We start from the raw sequence: 15,790 nt of genomic DNA on the forward strand, positions 1-15,790 counted from the left end.
AGACCTCCTGGACGACTTTGTGTGGAACCCACTAGACCTGGAAGGAGCACCAGCAACGTCTGCGATGGATCAGCATGAGGTAAGCTTTAGGGCCCGGACGGTCTTGTTGAAAACCCGTTTCACAAATCCCGCTACATCCACCGCACTAAGTTGAATTCCTTGCCTGAGGCGTCCCATGGCTCCAGCCACATCCCTACGGATATCGTATATGATATCGGCTTGTTGAAACAAACATAAATTGGGAATTTCAGTTCATAGCGGTTCATATGGGATTATATGATGACAAAAAGATACGTTAATTAAGCATACCACTAATGCAGTGTACTCATCCCAATGACCCAAGTAGGCCTCCATAGTCGAAGCGACGTATGGTTGGATATTACCTGGGGTGTAGGTGACTCATGTACGTGTACGGGGGATGTACCACCGCAGGTACTCCTCGTGGGTTGGCGAACGGATGAGGCTCCTTGACGACATCCTCAAGGGCATAGGCCCACGCCGAGACGTCTGGTGCCAAGTAATCTGCCCATAGGTTACCACCCGGTTGGTCCTTACGTGTATACCTGCAAGTCAACCACGTTAGATAAACTAAAAATGAGATTAAGCATGCTATGGATTATGTTTTTGATTTTAGTTACCTGTGAACGTGGGGCAGAACCTACGAACGTTGATGAGGGGGAACGCCTGAAAGCATCCGAACTGCCTCATCACGCGGTGGGGTGAGTACTCCTCGACGTAGATGTCAAAGATGAGCGGCTTCTTCGTAAGCCAGTAGTCCTCGTTGCGGCCACACAATGGAGACATACCGAAAGACACATGGTCTTGTATCATCATGTGGCTGTAGGGGGTACAGACCACGTCCTCTGTATGCAAACTCTAATGTATGCAAACCCCAATGGCATGACTTGGTTGTTCCTGTCTACCCTAATTGCAGACAGTATCTATCCTTTATACTTTCTAGTGAGGAATGTCCCATCCAAGCAAATGATAGGTCGACAGTGCCTAAATGTCTTGATGGTTACCGTAAATGCAAAGAAAGCACGATGTAATACTCGCTTTCTAGGCTTCTCACTCGAGGGGTAATACTTGATGTCAAAGTAATTTCCAGGGTTTCTCACACATATTGTGGCTAGTTGACGTGGTAAGTTATCATATGAATCTTCGTATGTCTCAAACCTCATTTCAATAGCCTTCTGTTTCGCCCTCTATGTCTTGGTGTAGTTTATTGTGTACTGGAAAATTTCCTTAATAGCACTGATTATTAAATGTGGCTTATACTTTAGGTTATCCATAATCTCTTTGTACATAACATTGATAACAAAAGTAGATGACAGGTTCCTATGGGACAACTCTATTTTCTCAATGTGATTGTTATGGTCCTTAACTATTGAACACTCCCGATGGTCAACCCACTTCCCCTAAATGCATGCACCCGCCACGGACAATCAAACACTAACTACTTGATGTCATACTCCCTTTTGCTTGACTTCACAACCTTGAACTGGCTCCAAAGAGACAGTGACTAGAATTTCACTACATCAATAACAACCTCCTTAGTAGGGTACATAGCACCCTGGGACATCTCGTTCTCATGATATTCCCATGGTGTCCGATGACCTTTACTGATCACTAGCTTTGAAAATTCCTGATTCCTGCACTCTATAGGAACATGAGTATTTTCCTCCTCGTTGGATGAATCCTCATCAGGAATAGATTCCTTGAGTTCCTGATCCTCCCTCTCCATCTCTTCAATTATGCTAAGATGTGCTTCCCCTCATCGGCTACATCTCATGCACATCCCTAACGTCTTGCTCATCCCTCACAGTTACCGGGTGTGCTTCATCCACCACTACCTGACTTGTTCCTTCTACTTCTTCCCTAATATTTTTCTCTGTTGAATCCTTCTGGTACGCCTCAGCTAGTGGCACAAGAGGGAGACCACGCTCACATGCTATATCTACATACTGTCTCCAAGTAGATGTCGCATTAATCGGGATGAGCTCCCCGAAGTACCCCTAAGTAGCACGGTTTAGTACAACTCTCAGCTTAAGCTCATGTTATTGGGGATCCAGTTGAAAATGACGCATCTACCAGTTGCACATACCCACTATAATCCTCTCATTGGCTCTACTAAGTCCCTTGGCGACATGCTAAAATTTAGAGAGATCTACATTGCTAGGACCGTAACCAATACAACCTTCACCATAATATAGTTGAAAATATAGCTTATCGGACATCTCTGGAAACATCCGAAAATATGTCCAATGTTAATACCGGAAAACTATACTTCTAATTATCAAATCTCTGACAAAATTACCGGAACCGATGATCACCTAACAATACGTTTAGTTCGCTACGATCAATATTTTTCCTAAGCAAACTAACCAATTTAAACTAATTAAACCCCAATGTACTTAATACAGTTTCTAATTATCTATAATTATTACCTACATCACTATTTTGTAAAATCTAAATGATCGTAACTACCGTACTCTAAGTACCACTATAAATCTTATGGCTATCATACCATGTTGAAATAGAAATTTATAATATAATACAAAAAATAGAAAAACCTAATTTTTTGATTACCTTGCTAAATCCTAGGTCTCATATAATGTAACTACTATTATGTCGCTAAACCCTGGATTTATTGGTATTTTAATTACTAATAAAAACATAAATCTAAAAAATTACCAGAAACTGAGATCCTAAATCCATATATCAAAAACAGTAAAGCTTCGCCGCACTGCCTCCCTCTCCTCTCGTCCTCCTTTCTTTCTTTCTTTTTTCTAGATTTAAATACCTATTTTGACTGATTTTTAGCTTATTTATAGTGTGTTGGGTGGATGAGGGGCGCACGGTGAGGGGGCTAACCGCCCCTGAGAGGGCGGTAAGAGAGGTGCTCGGGGGCCTACACATTCTCTAAGTGGGCGGGTAGGGGCAGTACGGGCTCTATGCTAAGGGGTGGGGGTCTAACCATCCTCTTAGAGAGTGGTAAAAGATACATGTGCTACCAGGGTATGCTAACCACATTTTGAAAAGGTCGTAGTCTTTTTAAAGGACGATAGACGCTTATTTATACAAATCTTTCTATAAACGATCTATTTATTTAAATATTAATGTTAGAAAATTTTAAAAAATAACTCTCACAGATCGGGGCGCTGCGTGAGCAGCCTACAGTTTCCGTTGGGCCGCCGACGCAACGAGCATGGCAGAGAGGCCGCTCCCACCGAGCTGCTGGGCGCTTTGGGTTTCGGTTACCTACCATATTGAAATAGATCTTTATAATATAATACAAAAGACAGAAAAACCTCATTTTTTAATTACCTTGCTAAACCCTAGGTCTCATATAATGTAACTAGTCTTATGTCGCTAAACCCTGGATCTAGTGATATTTTAATTATTAATAAAAATATAAGTCTAGAAAAATTACCAGAAACCGAGATCCTAAATCCATAGATCAAAAATAGTAAGGCTTCGCCGCGTTGCCTCCCTCTCCTCTCGTTCTACTTTCTTTTTTGTTAGATTTAAATGCCTAATTTGACTGATTTTTAACTTATTTATAGTGTGTTGGATGTGGGAGATACGCGCAGTGAGGGGCTAACTGCCCCTGAGAGGGTGGTAAAGGGTACTTGAGGGGGGCATACATGTCCTCTAAGTGGGCGGATAGGGGTGGTACATGTTCTGTGTTGGGAGTGGGGTCTAATCGTTCTCTCATAGAACGGTAAGAAATACATGTGCTATCGTGATATGCTAACTGCTTTTTAAAGGGATGCAGTCTTTTTAAAAAGCAATAGACGTCTATTTCTATAAATCTTTTTACGAGAAATCTATTTATTTAAATATTAATGTTGGAAAATATATAAAAAAAAACACTCGCATGTCGGGGCGCCGCGCGAGCAGCCTGCGGTTTCCGTTGGGCCGCCGGCGCGACGAGTATGGCAGAGAGGCCGCCCCCACCGAGCTGCTGGGCGCTTTGGGTTTCGGTCCAGCTGCTGCGCGCGCACTGGCTGAATTGACTTGGGTTGAGAGCCACGTCAGCTTGGTCGGCCCAATTTTGGTCCGCCTAGGTCGCTAGCATGCAGGCCGGCCGCGGAATCGTGTGGTTCTCTCGTTTTTGTTTTTTTTTTTGTGCCGGGATGCCTCGCAGTTCTTTTTAAGGTGGCTCTCATGACCAGTCTGTTTGTAATATTTTTTATAATAATATTTAAATAGAATTAGGATATTTAGTTTTTTATGAGATTAGTATCATATAATTGCAAAATACATAAAATTAGAAGAAGAGATAAAAATTATATTAAGAAAAGCGAAAATTATTTATGCATTAAATTTGTATCCAAATCGTATATATCTATATATTAGTTCGATTCGTATATGTTTTGATCAACTGTTAAAATTGTGTGTTAGGTGTAGGTACCCTAACAAAAATCAGAATATGTATGCTTTTGCCTCTGTAGTGTGCTTTGCTTGGTGCGACGATCTTAAGCTATACGGTGATTCTTAATCTATTATTTTAGTAATAATTTTTATTTTTTTTATTTTTCATTAAAAAGTTTAGCTATTGATTAATTGTATTTTACATGTATTTAGGTATTTGTTTTTTTATAATAATTTTATTTTTTCTGAGACTATATTTGATAATCCTTCTTTTTCCTATTCTAACCATAATTTCAATTATTATTTATTTTATTTTATTTTTTATTTTTTCTGAGACTATATTTGATAATCCTTCTTTTTTCTATTCAAACCATAATTTCAATTATTATTTATTTTATTTTATTTTATTTGGACTCTTTATTTAGATGTTTTTGCTTCCTAAACCATATGAAAATTGAACTGCCATTTTTCATAATTTTTAATTCCGAATTTTGCTATTTATTTATCGTATTTAATATGTACTATTTGGTTTGAGTTGTCTAGATTTTTTTTTTCTTCATATTAACGTGTTAATTTGTGTTTTTGAGAGTGACAGGAGCGTTGTCATCTATTACAGAAGAACGGATGTTTTTACTTAATAAAATAACCGTAGAGCGAAATTAGCAGGGAACAATGGCTGAAAAGAATAAACAAGAATGACTACAAACAAATGGCAAATAAGCAACGGCTAAAAAAAACAAGATGCCTCACAGTTGTGCCAGTGTGGTCCAATGGGTGCAGTGCAGGGGAGGAGACCCAGAGGTGGTCGCCGTTCCGTTCACCGACCACGGCCGGGTCGATTCGCGCCTTGTTGAGACACGTCCGTTTTCTTTTCTCCACGGGGACGGTGCGCTTCGAGCGAAACGGCCGCCGGCTAATCGCTATCGCCTATCGTCGTGGTTCCAGCTCAGCTGGAGGTGATCCATCATCCATGGCCGGTGGAACGTCAGTAGCGTTCACCGTCGCCACCTTGGATGGCTGGTTTTTGCTGGCACGCCACGGCATCACCATGATTGGAACCGAGCACGACAAGAAAAGTGGAAACAGCTCATGCACAGGTGGCCTTCTGACCGAGCTGTCGGTGAAGAGAAGAAATCCACAAATCAATGACGCTCAAGGGCACAAGGACGGACGGAATATTTCTTCAAAAAACAAAAGGACGGACAGAATAATGTATGGCATGATGGCAATGTGTGCTATAGACTATAGTGTGATACTCGACCCAATCTTTCATCACCAAATCCGTACCAATGTAGAATACAAGTCATATAGCCACTGTCACACAATGGGAGGTAATGAAGGGGCTATATTCTTCCACTTCCAATTTCCCTGTATGCTACAAAAAATAATCAATGCACGAGCTCACAGATGAACTAGCATTTTGCCGAATTATTCATATGTAGCATTTTGCCGAATTCTGAAAGACCTAAGCAGGCAACATCAGCAATCACTTCTGATTCTTTTCAGCATCAGTGTTGCAACCAAAGCAGTTTCTTCTTCAGTGTCATCCCACCCTTTCTACAAAGCAGAAACCATAAGAGGCTTCACAGGCTACTCGATCACCGCCGCTCGGACCATACTCCTCTCAGGAGCTCGTATCTGACATTCGCCATGGAGGCTCCTTGCTGCGTGCTGAAATGCGCGGCGCCTTTGCAGGGTGAGGGGGGAGCGCTCTTATCGTATAGGGATGCCAGGGGGGCGTCGAGGCCATCCAGATCGTCGTCGCTGGTGTACCCTCTTCTCTGCACCATTGAGACCCTTCGGTCCAACTCTGCGTTGCCGGAACCGGTGTCTGCCACTTTCTCTAAAACATCCTCCAGTGAAGGGGGGCAGTACACAAGTGGAGCAGCAATGACTGGGAATGCACTGATCCCATCTTTCTCCGTGAAGCGCTCCAGCAAGCTCTGCGCGACATTAGATACAACATCAATTGATTTGGTATATAAGTATATTCGATTCTTCGTATGTAGCATACTGTAAGCAAGATGATGTTTGTGTTTTATAGCGCTACATCTAAGACAATCAATTTTAGCAAAGAGAAAACATACCTCAGAATTCAGTTCCTCCAGAACCATGCCAGGAACAGGATCAGGGCAGAACTCATCAGGAGTGAAGTTGCAGAGTATTCTTGTTACTAATGGAAGGCCAATAGAAGGGCAGACCTAACAAAAAACAGGAAGGTCAAAATTTTAACTACAGCACGTTGATGGTTACATTGAAGAGAAAATAATAACACCGTAGCAGAATACAAATTAGGACTTGTGAGAAAGCGTCAACACTTACCTCTTTCCTGACGAATTTTTCGATAAGCATGTCCTTCGGGAGCATCAGAAGATCACTCAACTCATTGAGTAGCTTAAAACAATTTGATTCAGCTGAATCTATTCTGTCATCACCATTATCTTCTGCATCTTGACCATCATTTTCAGATTCAGCAGCGTCCATGCCAAACGTATCTGTCAACCATCTGGACCAATTCCCAACCTACAGAAGCATTTCATGCGTTAACAATAAGTAGTGTTTGCAAGGAAGAGGACGTGCAAAGTCCCTATTCTGCTAGTTTGTTTGTTTGTTTGTCCATCATGCAATTGCAAGCATCATTATTCCAAAGTAAAGTGGTATTAATCTAAGGATGTATTTCTTTGCAATTTATGTACATACCGAGTTCTTCAGCTGTGCGCCTGATCCAAAGCTTAAGTCGCCAGCTGGAATCGGCAGAACTCTTGAGTCCACGATTGGGTCAGATATAGGATCAGAGGGTATCTCATTTGCTGATTCACGAAGGATGGCATTAAACATAGCAACATCTAAACGGGCTACGCAGTGTTCCATCACCTGATGATAAAAGAACCATTCATGAATAGGCTTCACAAAAACTGTCATTATTTTCAAATAACAAAAAACATCTTAAAGCGTACCAATTTTGCCAATACTGGTAAACATCCACACTCATGTCCACCAGCACGAAGAGGACAGATTCTGCTGAAAGCATCACGAAATGCAGTTTTCCAGAGATCAATAGAAAAATTCCCATGTTGCTGATCACCCAAAGAAGGCCCTAACAACCTTCCGATCTTTGGAGTTGATAAATCTTCCACTGGGGTTTGCATGTGGGGTGTCATTGCCTGGGGAAACAAAAATCCTTCAGAAAAGTTTGACAACATGAATGAATCAGCAATAGATTTCACCATCACTGTTATACAGAAGCAAAATCATACTCAGCTTTCTGGAGGGTGACAAGATAGTATTTGAGTAAACTATTACCTGCCACCACACAGACTCGACAATCCGAGAAAAGATCCAACATTCGATCTTCTCCAATGCAGACAAGAGTGTGCCAGTTTCCCGCCAATCATCTGGCAGCTGCATGATATTGGGTCTAGCATGCTTGCCATTGGAGTTACTTTTCCATCTCATTGGAGCGAAATTCCTGTCAGGCTTCTTTACATTACCGTTTGTGCTGAAAGCCTTCATAACTGGACTTAATTGCCGTGAAATGCCAAAGGTTTGTGAAATGATTTCTCTTAGGACAACTGTGTTCGATAGCCAGAATGTCAACCTACATAAAAGTTAGATTCTTCTTAAATCTTAATATGAAGGAGTTGATGCTAGCGAGCATAAGGAGAAATAAAAGGCAGTATAGCCCTCATTTACCTTGAAACATCATTTCCACAAGACTTTGCAACAAGCACAAGCCCAGAAACAGAATTTTTTGCAACCGATGCTTTCTTATGTGGGGACCAAAATTTTGATGCATGAATATACAACCTAGACAGACGGCGAGCTGGTGTATGCAACTTATGTGATGAACAACCGTGCTCTGGCACCACAGAGTAGAGAGAAACCTCAAGCGCAGCAACTTCACGTAGCTCCTGCTCCAGCTTCTCAATTTTTGAAACTAATTCATCATTCTTTTCATAAGCAATTGATTTGTCACCATCAACTATGTTTTGTTCCGTATCAGCAATTTCATCATCAGTACCAGTACTCTGATCACATTTTGGAGCTTCATCCAATACATCGATCTCCTTTGCCTCTTCAACAGCTTTGTCATCAGTCTCTCTGCCCTCAATGACCTTATCATCGGTTACTTTGCCCTCAATGGGTTTATCATCAGTGGCTCTACCTTCAATGGCGTTATCATCCTTTGTTCTGTCCTCAATGGCCTTATCATCCTTGACTCTGCCCTCAATGGCTTTATCATCTGTGGCTCTATCCTCAATAGCTTTTTCATCTGTTTCCTCAGACACCTCAGATGAAGAACAAGAAGGAAATTTCACAGGCACTGGCTTCTTCACCTCTACAGTTTTAGCACCATTAACTGCTTTGTTTGGTTTTGGAGATTTGTTCTGCGTATTGTTTGAAGATAAATATTGCAGCTTAGTGTGGATTTGACGATTGGAATTACTTCTAGCCGAGCGTGGGCTGTTTTGCTTTGACTCTTTCTTTGCTAGCTTCTTTGGAACCCTTGAGACTCTTTTCACTTTAGAATCTTCATTACTGGTAGCCTCACCTTGAGATGAAAGGGAATCTCTAGCCGGTTCGTAGTCTGATTCAGCCTCCTTCCCTTGTTTACCACCTCGTTCCACATCGCTTAAATGATCATCTCTCTCTTCTCCCTTCTCTTTGGCACCCATTTCAGTATCCTGTATAATGTTCTAGAAATATGATACCTGGACAGACCATCAACAAAATTAGCAACATGAGCGAAGTTCTAAAAGCTTGAGTAAGTCAATAGTCAGTATAGCAAAAGGGATTCCAAGATGGTCCAACAAACCACAAACGATTATGAAATGGCGAAAATAAAATATATAAAAAAAACAAGCACATAACTTGCTACTGGTACTAAAGAAAATGAGAAGCTGCAGTGCAAGTTCAGAGCCGACAGGTAATGTCCTCTGCACTCCAAGTTAAAATAATGCAGCTTCCAGTAAGAAATCCCTACAGAGCATGATGCTCAATTCCTGAATTCTGATTAGCATAGGAAGAAACGTATATTCAGATCGTAAGTAAACCCCTTTCAAAAAGAAAAAGATCGTAAGTATATAAATGTAGCTTCCAAAAAGACACCCACTATAAATCATAAAACAAGATTGCACATCACCCTAAGTAAAAAAAAAAAAAGCAGCTCACAATAAGACATTCACTATAGCGCACGGCAGTCGGTTCCAGAATCCTTAGTCCTGACTAGCATACTTAGAAGCAGATGTTGACATCATAAAAAAAGAGATGGGGCATCAAATAAATAGCTGCGCTGCAGGAATCCTCCAGGACCAGACAGCTAAGCAAAAAAAAATCATCTTAAGAAACATCACAGGCAAAACAAAATAAATGCTCTAATAACTTAACAAGAGAATTGGGTACAGATAATATGTCTATAGGACTAGTAAGTAATTCGCTTGGGCAGAAGGTAGTTGGGAGGCACATGGCGGTGGGGTTCTGGCTGATCTTGGACCACCATGCGCCTGGGTTGCATCGAAATGAGGGTCCCAGGGCGACCAAAGGAGCCCCAGACATAAAGATGTGCCATAACCGGACTACAGAGAGATCTGACAAGCCACTGATATGGCAAAGGTAATAACGATCCATGATGAATGTAAACTCGGTGCTGGTGAGCATGAGCTTGAACTTGATTCCACAAGAATCACTAGGTCCTAGTCATTGCTCGAAACTACCGATCACCAGATAAAGCAACTGAACAGGCCGGTGCAGTGCTTCGATTTCGATTTCTATGGTTGCAACAAATGGCTAAAGCAATTTCAGCATGACAAAGTTCAAGAATGTCCAGAAAACAAGAATTATCAGACAGCTGACGAAAAAAATCATAAGTGGAAATCACAGGCTACCACCAATGGACCGAACAATCAGTTCTAAGATGCTTGATCCGCATGGAAATGCTCACACACCATAGGAGCAAGAACATGAACGGGAAAGAAACAGGCTAGGCACCCCGCACCCGGAGAAACCACCAGCTCGACTGCTCCAGTCCGCGAATGCTGATCAGATGCTACGGCCAATCTACAAATTCACTCACCAAATGCAGAACTCGTCGGGCCAAGATCCCCTGCTAGTTTCAGCAACTAAACGTGGCGGCGCCAATAGAAGAAAAGCAAGAACCAAGGACGGCAAAAGGAAACCAACAGCCAAATCTTGAATCGAACTCGACGGCACGGGAATCTGCCCCAATGTACACGAAAAAGATTGCGGGGAATAATGGGTTAGAGGGGGCGAAGCAGCGAGGAGAGCATCAGCGCAGAGGTCAGCGGTGCTCACCCGGATTCTGGCGGCTGCCGCGCCGCTTCAGTTCCTGCGACGCGGGCGGGCGGGCGGGTTTAACGCAGAGCGGAATTGGGCGCCGCAGTTCCCGAGGGAATGTTGGTGCCGCGCGGCGGTCGGCGCGGGAGGGGACGAGGCGGCCACCGGGCACTTGGCTGATGCGGCAGCCGCTTCTACGGGCTACGGCGAGGCAGGCAGGCAGGCGTCACCGCGTCCGCCTGGGGTGGTGGCCGTTGCTGCTTTATGGGGCTGTTTGGTTCTCGTTACAGAAACCACACCAAAATTTGATCATTTTAAAACTGTGGTTATATTAAAATTTGATTATGTTAAGTAGTGTTTGTTTTGAGGCTAAATTAAAATTTTGATGGGCAAAAAATTGGAACGGTCATTTCAGTGCTAAAATCTTATCTAATTTTGTTATAGAAAAAATTTAGTTGATCAAAATTTTCTAGACAAGACTAAATTTTGGTATCAACGGAAGCTAAATTTTCTATACGTGACTAAATTTTAACTTACCCTTATATCAATGTGTGTTTCAAGGCCGCCGAATATGCTCACTGCACAGTGAGACGAGCAACGGCATTGAGAGGTAATGGCTCGTTTAGATCTGGCGTAACTAGTTTCACTACAATCTGAAATTTTTACAAAGATTTTGGTTGCCAACATTTGGATTCCAAAAATATATGTGACATCACTGTGGAGATTTGTGCAAATTGAAATATTGGCAACCATCAAATAAGTGTTAAACTTCGAAGTTGTCGGTTTATCAGTTGCCTGACTGAAAATAACAAGTCACATCTGAATATAGGATGAGATTACTCTAATCTTTATGCTATTTTCCACAACCACCTACTTGTTGCGCCTCCTTTCTCCTCGTATTCATTGTTCTACCTGCTGTCAGATCTGTCACCACTCTTTCTTCCTCCTTGCTCGGTCATCGTTCCTCCGTTGGACCTATTTATCACCTTGCTACAATATAAAGATAAGGATGTCATTATTATCATCGTGTACGTTGTACATGTTCTATATGTCAAAAATATTGAAAAATAAATATAAGTTTTTTTTAACAGCACCTCTTCACTGTGTGGCCTTCTTCAGAGATCGGGGGTGCAAGACGGGGACTCGAGCCCCTACCAATTTGACTCGTCTCATCAAGTCTTACCACTAAGCTTCATACCCGCAAATAAGTGTAAGTTTCACTAGCCACCAGTGGTGAAAGCAGCAAAGTCATGGAAAAGACTGATTTTATTCCTTCTACTCTTCTCTCGCCAAAAATGGAGGAGGCTTGGAGCGGCCGGAAACGTTGCTGGTAGCCACGTACAAATTTTCTAAGATTTCAAGTAATTAAAATGTCTGAACATTACAATTTTGAATAGAATCTACTATCATAACGAGAAGGAACTTTTTTTCTGACAAAAGCTTCACTCGGACGAAAGAGAGAAGAATTCCATCCTCCTTGTTTTTCTAAAAGAAGGCATTAACAGGTAGGAAAAGCATATGTTGAGATTCCAAAAGAGAGGCGAGCGCACTCGGGATCCGCAGCCCGGATCCTGCCGTGGGTGACCGGCAGAGGCTGTCGGTGGTGGCAACGCCAGGTGGCCATGGACGTCACAGAATCGGATTAGGCAGCCACAAATTATCGTACTACCTTCATTATGGTATGAACAATACTGGATACTTCTAGCTAGTTGTATAAAAAAATATTAAGTATTCACATAAAAATTATAATTTTTAATATAAATAAAGATTAAAATTGTTTAAGCATAGTTAAATATTTTATTAGTATTAATATAAGTAGCTTACTTTTCGCCTAAACACACGTATCAGTGTAGTTAAGAAAAAAACTATTTTCTCATAAACATCTTCTTAAGCATCTATTGCTCTCGTACACACAGAACGAACGAAAAATATTCTCGTGTTAAATAACCCATCCACCTCCCGTCCATCAACCAATCAGTATAAAAATTAGATGGTCAGCTCCTGAACGGCTCCGTCCAACCAACCGAACACACATTAAAAGAACGTGATATAAATCATCATATCCATCTAATTTCATCAATCAAACAAAAAATTAACTCATTCTATCCACTTTTATCCCAACAATCAAACATAAAACTAACTCATTTCATCCATTCCAACCAAATAAAAAATTAAATCATCCTATTAAAAAAACATAAATAAGCAAATCTTATCTAACCGCATCCTCCAAATAAACACACCCTTACCCGGTTTATTGAAAAATCGCGTGTTGGAGCAAACAGGAGCACCAAACCCAGCTGGGCGGCGGACACAACCCTTTCAGCTCCACCGTCAGGGCACATCTCTGACGTACGCCTACTGCTCCCCCGGGTCCCACACCGTGGGTGTATACAGCAGTCAGCAGAGCGTACAAATACTGTACAACGCCATGCAGATACAGTATTTGTCTACTGTTCGCTTGCGGTACCACCTACCATGTTATGGTTGTGGGCATGTACACTGTAGCTGCTGCACATTCCAGGGGGAATCCGACCTCAGCCAGCCCTTGTTATTAAAAAATGTCACGATTCTCTTGTGAACTCTAGAAAAATTAGACTGCAGAAGGGGCCGGCTCAATGGTCTCGATCCTCTTGTTCATGTGGTCCCTCTGATCCTCCTATTCGTGGTCTCCGTAGATTATGATATAACAGTATGTGTACATTTTTTCTGTATATTTTTTTTAATATAAGTTGAACACATACTATATTTACATCTACTTGAATACATTCTATCACATGTCTAATTAAGATTAAAAATACATCCACGTTTGTATGAACTATTCCTCTAAAAAAAATTTAAATGAACTATGTAGAAGAGCGATCAATTGTATTGATAAAGAAGAAGACGCAGATTAGGCAAAAAACAACGGCCCCAAAAGAGGTTAAGCGACGAAACAACAACTGCTACAACTAAGATAAAGAAAACAACAACGACGTTCACGACAGAAAAAACAACAATAACAACTATCGCCATATCACCAGATCGTCGAGCACCGATCTAGCCGCCGTCAGCCCTAACACATCTCGACTCGTGCTCACGGTCGTCGAAACCCAGTCTTGACCGAGAGTAGAAGAAGCTGACCACACTGCACCAAGAAGGCCGTCGCTATGCAGGACCCATCACTGCAGTGTCGCTACGGCACTGCACAGACCCACCAACCGAAGCATCACACCAGATCCGGTCACCTTCGAGGCCACCTCAATCATTATCTCGATCACAGCACACGGGTATCACCCCGTACTCGCCGCCGGACACCACACTTCGGATTGGTTTGCCTCCCCATCGAGGGTGAGTAGCCTCGCCCTACAACCCGTGTAGATCCTCCTTCTGCCGAGCCGCCACCAAAATCACAACCGCACCATGTGGACAGATACCTAGATGCTGCCAGCAACATCGACCCAGCTCCATGGTGACCTCTAACCTTGAAACTCCTCCGCGCGCCTCCACCCCTTGCAACCACCGAACTCGTTGTAGCAACAAGCACATCACCGAGCCTGCCGCTGCTAAGCAGGGCAAGATGTTGCGGGCCGACACCACGCCAGCTCGAATGCTAGCCCTTGCCGCCCCGACACGACCACTACCATATGCCGTCGCGCACCGAACTCGCCTATGCCCTGTAGGGCAAGCCACCGTAGGACATCGCACGCCATCTTGCTGGCCTAAAGCTCGCCTAAATGGCTTTAGGCGAGCATCCACCAACATTCACGCTGCCCGATCGGTGTCACGTCCCAAATTCCATAATCGTGTGATTAAGCTTAATCATGCATCATTAGCGTCATAATTATTTTTGAGGTAAATTATTTTTGTGTACTAGAGCACTTTGTTTGAAATCAATTAGATGAGAGAAAGAAATTCGGGAGAGAAAAGAATTAAATTCACAGTTAAAATAGACCTCTTTCTCTCTAAAATGTAGGACCCACCCGGCCCCACCATCTCTCCCTCCACTTGAGCAGCAGCCCCACCTGCTCCCTCACTCCCACTCCCGTGCCTCTCTCCTCTCCCAACCAGCCAAAGCAAGGGAGCAAGAGCTCACTCTCCCTCTCACTCACTCTCTCCTTTCTCCCTCAAATCCGTGCTCTAGGAGCCGAATCAAGGCATGCATGTGGTACCATTGCAATCACAAGCTCACAAGTATTCCATTCCTCCAATTTGTTTGCTCATTCCTGAAGGATTTGAGCCGATTTGGATGTCTTTTGGTGTTGGGGTTGAAAAGTGAAGAACACCGGAGTTCTTCGATTTCCCACCATTTTCTCCTTCTCCCGGCGGTCTCCAACCTCGGCAAAGCACCTTGGGTAAGTCCTCTAGGCTTTCTATGGCTTTGATACGCATTTGGTTGGTCGAAATCCGAATTTGGAGCTAGGTGGTGAAGTTTGGGTATTTTTGGATGTTTTAGACCTAATTTGAGGAATTAGATGAATTTGAGTTAGGAATGGAGTTTCTAGGTTCTTAAATGAGTTCTAGAACCCTTGAACTAGCTCAAACATGTTCCCTTTTGGTTTGGAGAAAATCGTAATTCGTTCCGGGCATTTTTTTTTCCTTAAAACAGTCCAGTTCTATAGCTTCCCAGAAGTATCTGGCCTTCCCCAGAGTCTCCGAGTCAGCCCCAGCCGAATATAATAGAGCGTGTGCTGCCGGAGAGTCTCCCGGAGTCTCCGGTACCCCGGAGTATCTGGTCTTCACCGGAGTATCCGGGTGCACTGTTCATCAGCATATGCTGATAACTTATAAAATTCATAATTAATTCATACAAACTCCAAAAATCATGAGACCAATTTTAAAAATTGGTTTCATAATAAACTACTCTATCCATTAAAAATATCTCTAGCCATTAAATATCGAATTAAATTTTTTAGGCTAATTAATTAGGCTTAAGCTTCATTAATTCACCATTAATTCTTTACAAGTCTAAAAATAGATGGAACTAATTTTTCTAGTCTTCTTATGACTTGTTCTAGCTAGGAAAAATATTTTCCTACATTTGAAAGCATATTTTTATGGCATTTCATCATTTGCACCTTATGGCTTAGATTGTTGCATTTCATCATTTACTTATGGCTTAGATTGTTACATATTTTTATGG

At 42.3% G+C, this 15,790-nt stretch overlaps 1 protein-coding gene across 5 annotated transcripts; it reads right to left on the minus strand.

The window, feature by feature from the left end:
* Positions 1-5,622: 5,622 nt before the first annotated feature.
* LOC133897332 (uncharacterized) lies at positions 5,623-10,932 on the minus strand. 5 transcript variants are annotated; one of them, XM_062338027.1, is made up of 9 exons: positions 9,550-10,351; positions 9,250-9,387; positions 8,071-9,089; positions 7,681-7,975; positions 7,335-7,541; positions 7,078-7,251; positions 6,700-6,900; positions 6,465-6,578; positions 5,623-6,320 (listed from the first exon to the last, which is right to left on the minus strand). In XM_062338027.1, exons 3-9 carry the CDS (start codon positions 9,051-9,053, stop codon positions 5,976-5,978), a joined length of 2,319 nt encoding a protein of 772 aa, XP_062194011.1. In that variant the 5' UTR covers positions 9,054-9,089; positions 9,250-9,387; positions 9,550-10,351; the 3' UTR covers positions 5,623-5,975. The 5 variants fall into 5 exon arrangements, with proteins under 5 accessions (XP_062194011.1, XP_062194012.1, XP_062194010.1 ...); XM_062338028.1 differs by lacking the exon at positions 9,550-10,351 and adding an exon at positions 9,491-9,539; XM_062338026.1 differs by lacking the exons at positions 9,250-9,387; positions 9,550-10,351 and adding an exon at positions 10,690-10,932.
* Positions 10,933-15,790: the final 4,858 nt, after the last annotated feature.

The sequence above is a fragment of the Phragmites australis genome, chromosome 17 (genome assembly GCF_958298935.1).
Source record: "Phragmites australis chromosome 17, lpPhrAust1.1, whole genome shotgun sequence".
NCBI lineage: Eukaryota > Viridiplantae > Streptophyta > Magnoliopsida > Poales > Poaceae > Phragmites > Phragmites australis.